Source organism: Arachis hypogaea, chromosome 14 (assembly GCF_003086295.3).
Source record: "Arachis hypogaea cultivar Tifrunner chromosome 14, arahy.Tifrunner.gnm2.J5K5, whole genome shotgun sequence".
Lineage (NCBI taxonomy): Eukaryota > Viridiplantae > Streptophyta > Magnoliopsida > Fabales > Fabaceae > Arachis > Arachis hypogaea.
The window spans coordinates 137,081,076-137,094,509 of NC_092049.1; the positions used below are offsets into that span (position 1 = coordinate 137,081,076).

A 13,434-nucleotide genomic window follows, 5' to 3' on the forward strand; every position below is an offset into this window, starting at 1 on the left:
ACATTATAGCTACACTGCATTGTTTCATAAACTCCAAACGATATGGAGGATTAAGGGAGGTTTTGATTTATTGGACGTGGGATTTGACTACTTTCTTGTGAAGTTTAATATAGCTGAGGAGCGAGAAAAGGTTCTCTTAGGAGGTCCATGGATGATCGAGGAAAATTATGTGGCTGTGAAGCCTTGGGATCAAGAGTTTAGATCAAGTGAAAACTGTTTTGGAGCAACTTTAGTGTGGATTAGAATTTTCGGATTACCAATTTGGTGCTACCAAGAAGATGCAATACTCCGTGTTGCGGCTGCAGTTGGCATTCCCGTTAAGGTTGATTTGGCAACAAAATTAGCTGAAAGAGGACGATATGCTTGAGCCTGTGTTCAGATAGATTTAGGATTGCCAGTGACTAAGAAGATTCTTGTTGAAGGTGTTGAATATGAGGTTGAATATGAAAGTCTTCACCTTATTTGTGGCTCCTGTCTCAAGTTTGGTCATGATATGAAGGTGTGCAAGACTGACAGCAATGCAGTAGGAGGAACTAATGCCAAGGTGATCAGCGATGTAGCAAAGCAGCCAGAAAGCTCAAATTCAAAAAATTCAGTACATGTGGAAAAGACAAGTTTTTATTTTGGCAAGAATCTTGGAGATGAGACTGTAAATGTTACTGTCTCGAATTTGGTGGAGAGTGATTTGTATGCTGTTCATGTAGACCATGCACAACAAGAGGATTTGGAAGGTTGGACTCAAGTGATTAGGAAAGGAAAGTATAAAATGGGTCAAAAGCCTTCTCTTAGCACCCATCAGGTCCAACCAAAAGTAAAGAAGACTCCTAACAAGGCTACCAATACTTGGACTAGGCCTAATCACCAACGTACAACACATGCTACTGGATCCAAAGTAAAATTAAGCAGGGGCATCAATATTGGAAAACCGGTTAGTGTGGCTTCTTCGGGAACCCGGCATAATGTTCATCATCAGCAGTAAGGTGAGACAACAAATGACACTGTTCCAAAGCGTCCTCGCCCAAACTCTTTGCAGAATTCATCAGTAGATAAGGATGGAGCATCGACGGCGGGTATGGTGCAAGTTTCGACGGAGAAAATTGGGCTGCAACTTGAGAGTCCATTAAAGGCAGGATCGTCGAAGACAGGGACATCATGTTGAGTCTCGGGTTTGTTATTGGAGCTCCCTTTTTGCTGTTTTTATGGATAGTTTCAATATCATAGCCTGGAATGTGAGGGGTGCGTCTAACAAGATGGCCCGTGTGCATTGCAAAAATTTGGTGAGAATATATAAACCATCTTTCTTCTTTCTCTTTGAGACTCATACCATGTTTAATAATTTGAAGAATTTTTGGGATAAGTTGGGTTTTCATTGTGTTAGTATTGAGGAAGCAGTAGGACACAGGGGTGGCATTTAGTTTCTATCTTCTATTGCTAATGCTTCTTGTGTGGTTATTGATCAAATTGACCAATGTATCACAGTGAAAGTGAGTGTGTGTAACTTAGTTTGGCTTTGTAGTGCAGTATATGGGAGTCCTCAATTCGAAAAAAGATGTATGCTTTGGGATCATTTGTGTTCTATTAATTCAGGCCATAATAGACCATGGATGGCCGTTGGTGATTTTAATGAGATTGTGGCACCAGATGAGAGTACAGGTGCTTATTTTTCTTCTCACAGAGCTAGTCTATTAGCTACTACTCTAGATGACTGTGAGCTCTTTGATCTTAAAGTGACTGGTAGGAGATATACTTGGTATAGAGCAGTTCAGGCTGGCAGGGACTTGGCTAAAAGGTTGGATAGAGCTATAGTTAATGAGGCGTGGATGACAATGTTTCCTGAGGGTTATTCTGAAATTCTTAGCAGGCTTCATTCTGATCATTGTCCTATTTTAGTTCGTTGACATGGTAGCCCCAGAGTGAAAGGTTCACGTCCTTTTAGGTTCCAAGCTACGTGAGCAACACATCCTTCTTATAAATATGTTATTAGTAAAGCTTGAAATCAAGAGTTTGGAGGCGTTACCGAAATGCTTAAGATGGTTCAACAGGCTTCTTTGGACTTCAACTCAAAGATTTTTGGAAATGTTTTTGTGCGAAAAAATAAGCTGGAATATCAGATTGATCAGATTCAACGGCGTTTAGAGGTTACCGATGTGTTATCTCTGAGAATTAAAGAAGCTGAACTGAGGGAAGATTATAATAGGCTTTTGTTGCAAGAGGAATTTTTTTGGTACCAGAAATCTAGAGAGCAGTAGGTCAAGTATGGGGATAGAAACACTAAATTCTTTCATCTTCAGACTTTGGTGCGTAGAAACCATAATAGAGTACATGGATTATATGTTAGAGATGGATCTTGGTCTACTGATCCAGATATTCTCCAGGAAGAAGCCCTCTCTTTTTACAAGAATCTCTTTGGTACAACGGAAAAGGTTGAGGTTGATTGTTTAGGGGATGTTCCGATGCCCACTCTAAGCACTGAGGCTTGTGCTAGGTTAATTGACCCTGTCTCTTTTGCGGAAGTCAAGTCAGCAGTATTCAGTATGAGCCCTTTTAAGGCTCCTGGTCCAAATGGCTTTCAAGCTTATTTTTTTAAAGAATATTGGGAGATAGCAGGCACTGAGATTTGGAATATTGTCCGGAGTGTTTTTTTGGGAGAGTTCTTAAATCCTAGCATCATGGAAACTCTGATTGTGCTTATTCCTAAAATTGATAACCCTACCTTTATGAAGGATTTCAGGCCTATTAGCTTGTGTAATGTTGTTTATAAAATTATCACCAAAGTATTGACTAACCGACATCAGCATTTTCTTCCAGATATTGTTAGTCCTTTACAAGGAGGTTTTATTCCGGGTCGTGGTGCTCCTGATAATATTATTGTGGCCCAAGAAATTCTGAATTTCATGAAGCACACAAAATCCAAGAAAGGTACTCTTGCTTTTAAAATTGATCTTGAAAAAGCTTATGATAGGGTGGATTGGAGGTTTTTGGAGAGTACTCTCATTGCTTTTGGTTTTCCAATCATCACTGTTAATTTGATTATGACTTGTGTCCGTGCATCATCTCTTTCTATTATGTGGAATGGGAATAGATTAGATAGTTTTGCTCCTAGAAGGGGGCTTAGACAGGGCGATCCAATGTCTCCTTACTTATTTGTGCTTTGTATGGAAAGACTTGCTTGCTATATATCTCATAAGGTGGTCGAGGGTGTGTGGAAACCAGTTTCTGTCACTAGGGGTGGCCCAAAATTTTCTCATTTGATGCTTGCAGATGATCTCTTACTCTTCTGTCAGGCTACAAAGAGTCAGGTCCAAATGGTCATGCATTCTCTTAACATTTTTTGCAAGGCATCTGGCATGAAAGTGAATCTTGAAAAGTCTAAAGCTTTTTGTTCTAAAAATGTGACTGCTCGTAGAAGGGATATTTTTACTAGTGTTTCTTCAATACGTTTTGCTTTGGACTTAGGAAGATATCTTGGAGTTAACCTTAATCATTCCCGTACCAGTAGGGCTTCTTTTCATTCGGTGATTGAAAAGGTGAGGGGAAGATTAGCTAATTGGAAAGGACGGCTTCTAAATAAAGTAGGGAGACTTTGCCTGATCAATTCTGTTGCAGCATCCATTTCCGTCTATCATATGCAGGTATCTTTTTTTTCCAAATTAGGTTTGCGATAAATTATCTTCTATGATGAAACAGTTCCTTTGGAAGGATCAAGTTGATGGTAAAGGTCTTTCTCTTGTTAATTGGAGGACCGTGATCACTCCAAAAAAAATTTGGTGGCCTGGGTGTTAGAGATCCTGCGTGTGTTAATATATCTTTACTTGGTAAATTGGTGTGGCAACTTTTTCATTGTCAGGACAAGTCTTGGGTTGCTCTATTGAGGGCGAAGTATCTGAGGAATGAGGGAGTTTTAGATGGCACTGTCCCTTGCAATGCTTCTCATGTTTGGAAGAGTGTCTCAAAGGCTTTTGGTGCTCTTAAGGATGCCTTCTCTTGGTGCGTTGGGTCACTTGATCAATCTTTTTGGTTTGACAATTGGAGTATTGAGGGCCCAATTGCTCAAGATGTCCCTTTTGTACATATATTTGACTCTGATTTAACTATTAGAGACGTTTGAAAAGATGGTCAATGGAATCTCCATGATATTTTCTCTATCATTCCAGAAGATGTCAAATAGCGTTTGAATGCTTATAATCCAGATTTGAATGCTGGAGAGAGTTCGGGTTGGTCGTGGGGTGTGGCATCTTCTAGACTTTACTCAGCTAGGAGTGGGTACAGTTGGCTAGCCAAAAGAAAATTTGACTGGAATGAGCATGATAATTGGTTGTGGGTATGGCGACTGCATATTCCTGAGAAGTACAAGTTCTTGATTTGGCTCAGTCATCATAATGCTGTTCCTACGGCAGAGTTTCGTTTGGGTCGTGGTTTAGCTTTATCTAGCACCTGTCATCGGCGTCAGAATATTTCTGAATCAATTTTTCATTGTCTTCGGGAGTGCCCTAGTGCCAAGGAGGTCTGGAACCTTTTAAGCCTGTATTCAGATAACTCGAATTTACATGATTGGCTCTACAGAGGTGCAATGAGTGAAAATGTTTTTCTTTTCTTTTCGACCATCTGGTGGATTTGGAGAAGCAGAAATCATGACTTATTTAATATAGATGATTCATGGAGTGCTAGTAAAGTGGTGAGTTTGATTCGTAGTTCAGTAAGGGAGTTTCACACTATTTTTGCTATGCATCAATCTCTGTCTCCTCCTTCACTTTGTTTGCATTGGGTTCCACCTCCAGTTTATTCTGTTAAATTGAATTGTGATGCTAGTTGGTTTGCTCCTTCTGGCTATGCTGGTTTTGGTTGTATCATTCGCAATCCTGATGGATGTTGGTTGAAAGGTTGCACTGGGAAAGTCGAAGTGTGCAGTGTTCTTTTTGCTGAATTGTATGCAATTTGGAGAGGTTTACTTCTTGTTTGGGAGAGTGGATTTCGTGAGGTTATTTGTGAAACAGACTGTTTAGAAGCTCTTTTCTTGGTAAACCAAAGAATGCTTGGTAAGGATATTCCGGAATGAGATTTGGCAAAGCATATACAGGAGGTTATGAATTGGAATTGGAGAGTCTCTATTCTTTTAATTCAGAGGACTGCAAATAGTGTTGCAGATTGTATGGCTAAAGCAGCTGCTTCTGTCGCGGACATTCACTCGAATTGGAGCCAACCATGGAGTGAGTTTCAACATCTAATAGATTTAGATATGACCCTAGCCAATTAATTTGGTTTTGTCTTTTTTTTTTTTTCTTTTCTATTTAGTCACAAAAAAAAAAGCATTGAAAAGAAGGTGGAAGAAGAAAGAGAGAGCCACCGCTATCCTGTGAAGTAGTGTGGCGGTAGCGGCCCTACAAAGATTGTTTCTTGCTTTGGTTTACAAACAGAGAGGCACAAAGAAGTTTTTCTCAATAACGTAAAAGTTTTTTTTATTTGTGCAAAATAAAGTTGATAGAATTAAAAGTGATAAAATTTTGTAATATTATACTATGCTGAATATTATGGTGCTTAAAAGTGGTGCCTATTTATTAAAAAAAGTTAAAAAATAATATTTAATTTAAAAAATATAACAATAAATAATTTTTAAAAAAATTAAAATTTACTACAAAAAGTAAGTTAGGCAAAATTTAGACACCAACTCATAGGCATTATAGAATTGGCCTTATACTATATGCATTAAGTATAATATAATTTTTATTTGGTGAAAACTCAGATGAAGTCGACTTTACGTGAAGTTGATACCTGAGAGCCATTAGATGAAAATTTAGTCAAGTCAGTCAAATCATTTAACGGCTCTCAGATATCAACTTCACCTGAGTTTCTACCTTTTTTATGAAAACCAGGTGAAGTCGAATTAATAGTAATAAGTTAATAATAAAAAACGAATATATTAATTAAAAGTAAAAATATCATTAAGATTTTAAATCATAAAAAATGCTAAATAATACTAATTAGCTTAATAAGACATCTTCAAATAGGATTATATTATATGACATCCAATTAATTTTTTCTTTTTTAAGACGTGCCATCCTTTGATGTGATTATATATGGATTTATTTAAAGACTAGGAATTAACAAATATTGACTTTGTTCGCATGGGAGGATTATCTTACATATATATTTAATATGTTAAATGTCTAGTAACAGTGATTGCCAAAATATTATCAAAATTATTTAAATAAAATATTTTTTTCCGAACTTTTTCTAATGTTATTCATTCTGTGAGATAAAAATAGAAGGCACTAACGGTATGATGCGTAGCCGAGGCGACAAATAATTATTCGTGGACGACGGAAAACAAAAGCATATGCATTACTTTTGACGAATTTTACCTATGATTCTAATAAAGTTGGTACATATGATTTGAGCAAAATAGTCAAAGATTTGGACTGGTGCAGCTTATTCCTAACAGTCCAAAGGTTTAGTTATTACATAAGATAAAATATGACCCAACAGACATCCGTCTCTGTCAAAGTCTGAATAAATTCCACTAAAAATCTTAGCAATTGGACTTAAGAGACTAAAGAATGAAGAGATGACAAGTGCCATGACGTCATCATGCATGCCATGGTCCATGGAACCACTATAAAACCCCACTCCCTCCTCCCTGGTTTCAGCATCCAAAACAAACATGGCTCTCAAATACACACTTGCAGTGTTGCTACTTGCATTGTTCTTTGCAGCAGTCTCCATTGCTGATGAATACCCTAAACCTATTCACGACAAGCCTCCATTCCAAAAGCCACCCTATGAGAAGCCTCCATACCATAAGCCACCATTCGAGAAACCACCACACGACAAGCCACCCTTTGAGAAGCCACCACATGAGAAGCCACCATATGAAAAACCACCACACGAGAAGCCACCCCATCAGGAGGAGCAAGTAGAGAAGGTTGAGGTTAATGGGTACTACAAGCCACCACAACACCATCAGCCTCGTCCTTACAAGCCACCGTATGGAGGTGGTGGACACGGCGGTCACCACCCTCCAGCGGAGAATGAGCAGACTGACGGTTACTACAAACCACATCCACACCCACCTCATCACGGCCACTGGCCTCCAACTGCCAACTAAATGCATGTATCATGTATGCTTGTTAGCATGGTGATGGTTACGGTGATTTCAAATGTTAAATAAAATGCGGCTTAGGATAGTGGTTGCCGCTACTCTTTGCTGCTTAATTATACTCATGTAATCATCGTTTTCTTCTAATACTTTACTTCCATCTCTATCTTCCTGCTTCGTCTTTCTTCTCTTCCTACCTATCTTGCTTTGCTCCATCTATTATTAATAATGGATTTCTTTTTATATACTTGCGCTGCTTTGCTCCATCTATTATTAATAATGGATTTCTTTTTATATACTTGCGCTGCCGCTTCGTTTCTACCATTCTCTTCATTTCAATAACCACTTTATTTCTAAAGCTTAGCACAACAGATGCATTTTATTCATGTCACTGTTTAAAGGAAATGACATGGGTCAACACTTTTAGTAATATTAAATAGAAATTTTGTTAGCATTAATTCAAATATAACAAAAATATATATAGAAAAGAAATAAAATTATTAATCATCTAACATTTTTCCTAGTCGTCAATGCTACAATTTTAATTAACAGATTATATATAGTACCATCAGTCTGTCTCTACATATCCAGAGTCAAGACGCGTTGTGTTTTGTCAACCTTATATATATATATATATATCAATTATTGCAACTATAGCATGTGTCTATTAAAATTAATAATTATTAATATTAATTACTAACAGTATAAACCTAAAATATATATGAGGAGTGTTAGGGGCAGTATTTTTGTTAAATTATGATCAGCACTTAACCATCAAAAAGAAATTGAATGATTCTACACCATTAGATGTAATCTCATACTATTAAAAACATCATTGATGGCTAATTAATGGTTAAAAAATCACAAAATCTGCTGATTCTCTAGACTTTCTCTAAAATATATATTAGAATATAAAATATATATTAAAAATAAATTAAATAATATATATATTTATACATATATAAATATATAATAACTAATATTGAAGGTTGATTTTAATATAAACGAAACTGTAAAACTGAGTTAATTTAATAAAATAACAATTATATTGTACCGGAAAAATACTATATGTATCACTTAGCTTTGATTTTGTTTCTTATATTCTAATACACCTTTTATTTTTAGTGTTAAAATTAATTAAGGTTCAAAATTTTTTAAAGCGAGAGAATTGGTAAAATGAGAAAGTATAGAGTTAATCAATTTTAAATTAATATAATGGAACTTAGATATGATTGAAGTTACAAAATTAATGATGACTAATTTTTTACTTTATTATTTTACTATCTTTTTTATTTTAGAGGATCTAAATTTTAAAAATTAAGAATTTGATTTTAATACACCGTTAATATAAAACAATTTTACATGTGTATTTAATTACGTAATTATTTTTTATGTTAATCACATGAATAGTTATTCGAAAGAACTAATATAATTGAACGATTGTATAAAACAAGTGATAGTACATTAAAATTAAATTTTTTAAATTAAAAATAATTTATATGAAATAAGTAAAGATAAAATTCCATATGTTGCTCACCTTCCTTCTGATATTTTTATTTCTGTGTTTTTTTAGGTTAGATGGATTGGATCAATTATTCTTTTTTGGACAACCAATATTGGGCTTTTTTGGTAGTTAACCAATATTGGGCTTTGATTGAGAAAAGGAGGAGGTCGAGATTTGCTTTGTAAAGCTTCATCATAATTTGATCTCCAATCCAATCCATTTGGATGTTTCTTGTATATAGACGAATTTGGTTTGTTGACCAAAAACTAAAAGGTCAAATTTCGCCTTAGACCACAAAAGAGGAAATCGTTTAGCTAGAATGTCCGGCCCAAATGTATTGTCTTTTTTAATTGTGTATTTGATATTTTGATTTGTGTTTTTATTTTTTATTTTATAAATTAAAAGTAAAAATACAAAAAAGACACAAATTAAATGCATTCTAAAATCTCTCTCGTCTTTCTTTAATGTTCTATTTTATGAGACAAGAGCACTGAATTTTTCGCACACTGTCACGTCATTTTCTGTTATGTTAGTTAAATTAAATATGAAATTACGCAAGAGATGGTACATTGCATGTACAATGAATGTGAGTTTTACATGTGTGGACTTATTCTGCCTCCTGTCATAAATTATCAATTGAATTGATGCATGCTACTTCTGTACTTCAAGTCTACTGGAGACAAATCAACTAGTTTGACGAAAGGTTTAGGTACCAAATAATATAAAGAGTAAATTCACAAATAAAATTTTAAAGATTTATATTTTAAATAAATTAATTAAAAATATTTTTTAAGATAATAAGTGTAGATATATTATTTTTAAATTAATTCTTATAATTAGGACAAAAATTTTAATTTAAACTAATTTATTCACATTTATTATTATAAAAGATTTTATTAATATATTTTTAAAAATTAATTTATCTAAAATATAAATTTTCAAGATTTATTTATTATTTTACTCTTAAAAATAACACGGACTAAACACAATTACAATTCCGTGAAATTACGAACATATCATCCAAAAAAAGGAAACTGATATTTATAATGAAATAACCATAATCTAAATTAGAAAAAAAACCATATAACATTGATATTTCCTTAATTTACTAAAAAATGAATGGGATAAAGTATACCAAGAAGAGTCAAGAGTCAGAATGCGGAAACTCATAAAATAATAAAATATAGTAGTTGTGAGGAAGAAAGAGTACCAAGATGAAATCTTCACTAATTAACTTCTTGTTACGTTACTACTAAATATGACCATTTGAAATCTTCAAAATGAAGCAAGGAAGTATGAGTCCTAAAACAAGAATGGGAATTACTATTACTATTCTCATCTTCACCCAAATCTTGCTCTGCATTCATGCTACTGAAACAGATATATTCTGTTTAAAATCCATCAAGGATTCCTTGGAAGATCCATATAATTTCTTAGCTAGCTGGGACTTCAACAACAAAACCGAAGGTGTTATTTGTAATTTTGTGGGTGTTAGTTGCTGGAATCCCAATGAAAACAGAGTGCTAGGAATCGACCTGTCAAACATGAGGCTGAAGGGCCAGTTTCCGCGGGGACTTCATAATTGCACTTCATTAACTGCCTTAGACCTTTCATCAAACAGCTTATGGGCACCTCTCCCCTCTGATATTCATACATTACTCCCTTTCGCTGTCTCCATTGATCTCTCCAATAACAACTTCAGCGGACAGATTCCACCATCTCTCGCTAGCTGCACTTACCTGAATGTTCTCAAGCTTGATGGCAACATGCTCACTGGTGGAATCCCGGGTCAACTTGCGGCGCTTCCCAGGATTCGAACACTGTCTTTTGACAACAATAGGTTGTCAGGGGAAGTGCCTAACTTGGCATATGGTTCGGTAAGTGTTAGCTATGCTAAGAATAGGGGGCTTTGTGGAGGGCCCTTGGAACCATGCTCCTTCGACGGAGGAGGAGGGCTTATTATCATGGACCAATCCTTCAAGGATGGCCTTTTTGTTGGTTTTGCATCATCGTTTAGTTTTCTTCTTGCGTGCATCTTTTTCCTTTCAAATAGTTACTGGGCAAAATTATTGAAGTGGATCAAACACAATAAAGGTGTAGAACTAGTCAAATATGTGTGTTCCATCATCACAGGGAGAAAGCTCGGAATAGAAGCTGATCAGATGCCTCAATTGCAGGAGAAAGGAAGCCAAAAGGTATTCCTTCTCTTCCATTTCTTTTCCTCAACACTTTATTTACTCTCTCTGTAATCTGTATATTTTATATTGTAGTCTTCTTTCCCTTTTTTTCCTTTCAACTTTGTTTGGAAATTGGACAATCTTAATTATTTACAATAATTAAACAAGGAAGCTATGTAACTCTACTTATGTTCTTTATCTTAATGAAATTAGTTACTTATACATTTATCATGTTAGTTTCCTACATGAGTGCAGCCCTATTAATGTTATAAGTGTGATAAGTGTATGAAATTAGTTTCACATTGAAGAAAGCAAGGAAGATTGAGAAGTTTATAAGATGAGAGACTTATTAGTTTACTATTTTAAGGTTTTGAGTTGGATGTGGTGTCTTATCATCTTATGTTCTCTTTTAAAGGAGTATTCAAGAAGATGGGGAGTTGATGTGCTCGATGTGTTAGTTCACACTTGAGGCGGAGATTGTTAATGTTGCTTTTTTTATTTTGCCTTTTGGTCTTAATTTACTTTTATATTGATTTGATCACACCCATTATTGATGCTGCTTGACTGACCCAAACATTAAGATTAGTAATAAACTGAATCAACTCAAACCAAATGACTTGAGGTCTATCGGTTGAATTTAGAGATATACTAGACTACTATATTTTCATTACATTTCATGAATGCAAAAATTAAGTGAATTTCTATAGCTTTATTATCTAGATAATTTCATTGATAGTTGTGAGTTGAATTCACAGATAGCTCTACTACTGGAAAGATTAACATCCACTATGAAGTTTGAAGAACTAAATGATGCAACGGACGGATTTTCTATAAACAATGCAATTGGGTTTGGAAAGATGGGAATAATGTACAAGGGAACATTGGCTAACGGTTGGCACCTAGCCATTAAGAAACTAACTGATTCTCAACAATTTGGGAGACAAGTTCTTATAGAAATAAGGATTCTAGGTAAGCTCCGACACAGAAACATAGTTCCCCTGCTTGGGTTCTGCATTGAAAACGATGAAAGGATTCTGGTGTACCCGTATTTCTCAAATGGAAGACTCTCGAAATGGTTGCACCCTTTGGAAACTGAGGCTATGATATTGACATGGCCACAGAGGATTAACATTGCACTAGGTGTGGCTAGAGCCTTATCTTGGCTCCATCATTTATGCAATCTGCATGTGGTGCACTTGAATATTTGTTCACGGAGTATCTTGCTAGATAAGAATTTTGAACCCAAGTTATCCAATTTTGGAGATGCCAAGTTTTTGAACCCCAACAACCATGAGAGTCTAGGCATGTCGTTTTATATCAAGGATGGGAAGAAGGATGTTTATGATTTTGGTAATGTAATTTTTGAGTTGGTCACGGGAAAATTATATGAGGAATTGGTGGAGAGTTCATGTAACAATGCTAATCTATCTCCTAATCCTTCAAGTTTTTATAGTGCAATTGATAAGTTTATTATTGGTGAAGGGTTTGAAAGTGAAGCGTTTATGCTCATCAAGATTGCTTGCGAGTGTGTTCAGCCTTTTCCAGAACAAAGACCAACAATGGTTCAAGTCTACAACAAAATGAGCAGTCTATGGGAAGAGGTACATGAACTTTGCGGTGATTCTAACACTTGCACGCGATCAGAGAGTTTTTCTGCTACTGACCGTGATGAATTATAACCATAGTTGTCGTATTGTGTATAATTTTTTTTTTTTTAAATTTCAACAAAATAATACGGTAACCTAGGGTAACAGGTATTTTAAGCTACTTTAATATAGTCACCAAAAAAAAAAAGCTACTTTAATATATAATATAATATTTTATTTTATTTTGGCCCCCATTTGATGTAAAACTTGTTCTTGGATCTTGCAATACTCCATCAGTGAACTCAGAAGGCATAGCACCATCACATTCAGGATCTCTCTCTTTAGTGTTCCCTCCACTTTCTCAACTCTGCCCAATTTGTATGTTTAAATCTCACTATTAATTGGCTTAGGATGTTTTTTACTTATATGAATATTTTTTTTGAACATAGGTAGCTCAACACAATAAAGTGGAGCACCAAGAACTAAGGACAATCAAAACAAAATATAAACATAAATAAAAGCTGTAATCCGTTGTCATCTCTGACATTGCCATCAACAACCAAACGGATCAACTCTACACCATTCCTTGTAACTCAAGAAGGACAGAATTTTTACTCCTTCAACACTTGTCTCTATTCTCTGGAATATTCTGCTATTCCGCTCTAACCAAATGTTCCAAACAACCGCACTTATATGAATATTTCAACAATAATTTACCATAACTTTAATATAATTTTTAATCCACAATAATAAAATAATTCAGAAAAAAATTACATCAATAATACATATTTCTACTTTTTACTTTCTTATAATAAAGTAGAGAGGATTGGATCAACACAAGCATGTACTAAATAATTACTACTAGTTTACTACACACACAAATTAATACCCCTTAGCTTGTCATCTCTAATAATTAATTGAGTAAAGTATCGTTTTTGTCCCAACGTTTGGGGTAAATTCTATTTGTGTCCCTAACGTTTAAATCGTTCTATTTGTATCCTTAACGTTTATAAAAGTGATTCAATGTTATCCTACTATCAATTATATTAACAAATCAGATTATATTTTTCAATT

General features: G+C 34.9%; 1 protein-coding gene across 1 annotated transcript; it reads left to right on the forward strand.

The window, feature by feature from the left end:
* The first annotated feature begins 9,754 nt into the window (after positions 1-9,754).
* Positions 9,755-12,804, forward strand: LOC112744473 (probably inactive leucine-rich repeat receptor-like protein kinase At5g48380). The gene is made up of 2 exons (XM_025794117.3): positions 9,755-10,792; positions 11,530-12,804. The coding sequence occupies exons 1-2, from the start codon at positions 9,878-9,880 to the stop codon at positions 12,451-12,453; spliced, it is 1,839 nt and encodes a 612-aa protein (XP_025649902.1). The 5' UTR covers positions 9,755-9,877; the 3' UTR covers positions 12,454-12,804.
* The last annotated feature ends 630 nt before the right edge of the window (positions 12,805-13,434 follow it).

Excerpts from the sequence above, each read along its gene's own strand:
- LOC112744473 (XM_025794117.3), top strand. The coding sequence starts at position 9,878 with ATGAAGCAAGGAAGTATGAGTCCTAAAACAAGAATGGGAATTACTATT. Across the intron at positions 10,793-11,529 it reads AGGAGAAAGGAAGCCAAAAG|ATAGCTCTACTACTGGAAAG; the intron begins GTATTCCTTCTC and ends TTGAATTCACAG.